The following is a 1,580-nucleotide window of genomic DNA, read 5'->3' as shown; positions in this document are numbered from 1 at the left end:
ATATATATATATATATATATCGTGAATACTGATAATCATTTATTGAATTTACCTTTAGCATAGAGATCGACGCTATAGCAGCTTCGGAAACGGTGTCGCGTCTTCCAAGTGAGCGAGCCGTCAAAGAACGATGAGAGAATGATGTTTTCAGGGCGTCCAGTAGATTGATGACTATACTGATGAACTGCTTAATAACACGTATAAATGAAGATATAAGCGATCATATTCACAAAGACGTGTACACGGTAAAAAAAAAAACGTTTGACGGTTAAGCATAGATAGACCTCTTGTTTCTGATTCATTCTTAAAAGTTTCAAAAGAGATTTCACTTTTACATCATCAGTTCTGAATTTTTTTCTCAAATACAAGAAAAAATCTTTTTTTAATCTAGAAAAATTTGCAATGAAATCAAAGTAGCTTTTAAATAGTATTGTATCCTAATAAACATAAATATAATATATCCTATATGATATTATTCTCTCAAAAAATTTTAAGATATTTCTATATGTAAAATTAATTTTTACATAAAACCAAGTAAAATGTAACTGAGATACTTTATAATTTTATTATTTTATTCTATTTTGTAAAATAATTTATTTATGTATGAGAAATAAATTTTTGTGACATTAATTTAATGGCGCGTGAACGCAATGTTCACGGTTACTTTTTAAATTAATTTCGAACAAATTAATTAAAGAAATTCATAAAAAATTTAGAAAAGTGATTTTTTTTAAATTCATTACGATCTGCTATTGGAGATACATGCGAAACTAACTTGTCACCAAATTGTACATATAGTACATATAGTACATACAGTACATATAGCTATAAAGATTGGTTTATGAAAATGATTCTCAATAGAGAACTGGGACGATCATAACTGTGTATGTACTTTCTTTCTTTTAAATTATAGTCTCATATGATTATGACTTTTTTTCTTTTAAATCATAGCCTTACTTATTTCTCAAAATGCAAAATCTTTCAAGACCTATATTCGTCAACGCTAAACTTGTCTAATCTGCGCAATTATTTAAAACCATATTTATTATTTATATTGTATGTGCGAGAATGTGTTGCAACTAACATATATTTTAGTTAAAAGCAATTTCAAAAGAAGCTGGATTATAAAACAGATAGCTGGATTAAAAATGTAGGTAGATTAGTATAAATATAATACAATATACTATAATAAGTGCATCGGAGATACGGTTAAGCAAAATTAACTAAACTAATTCAACTTCCATTTTCTCACTTGATATTTTCAACATTTTCAACAAAGTAATTAAGAATAAAGCACGCATTTGTACCTTTTGTTCTAAAAGTGAGATAAAAAGTTTGACTTAGACGTCATTATTCCAATTCATTCGTTTATAGACTCGTACTAACCTCAGAAGCATTTTTCGCCATTACAGCAACTTGTTCGGGATCTCTGCCCTGTCCTAGAAACGCGCCCAGCACCGCAGTCAAAATTTCCTAAACAACCGACACCAAACCATGTGTGCGCTAAGTCTAAAGTTTGACAATTATTTACAAGGAATGTGAGAGAGCACAAAGTGAAAGAATTTGTTTTCATCTGGCAC

General features: G+C 29.1%; 1 protein-coding gene across 3 annotated transcripts in view; it reads right to left on the bottom strand.

Annotated features, from left to right (window-relative positions):
• LOC108692748 overlaps window positions 1-1,580 on the bottom strand; it is a 10,294-nt gene that overhangs the window by 1,969 nt on the left and 6,745 nt on the right. Inside the window, exons 4-5 of one of the 3 annotated variants that reach the window (XM_018201161.1) lie at window positions 1,387-1,473; window positions 53-187 (exon numbers count right to left, since the gene is read on the bottom strand). In XM_018201161.1, coding sequence (XP_018056650.1) covers window positions 53-187; window positions 1,387-1,473 — 222 coding nt within the window. The remainder of the gene's footprint in view (window positions 1-52; window positions 188-1,386; window positions 1,474-1,580) is intronic. The other 2 variants (XM_018201158.1, XM_018201160.1) reach the window with 2 other exon arrangements.

Source organism: Atta colombica, unplaced genomic scaffold, assembly GCF_001594045.1.
Source record: "Atta colombica isolate Treedump-2 unplaced genomic scaffold, Acol1.0 scaffold82, whole genome shotgun sequence".
Lineage (NCBI taxonomy): Eukaryota > Metazoa > Arthropoda > Insecta > Hymenoptera > Formicidae > Atta > Atta colombica.
Note: the sequence above shows the minus strand (reverse complement) of the source record. Positions and strands in the feature narration are given on the sequence as shown.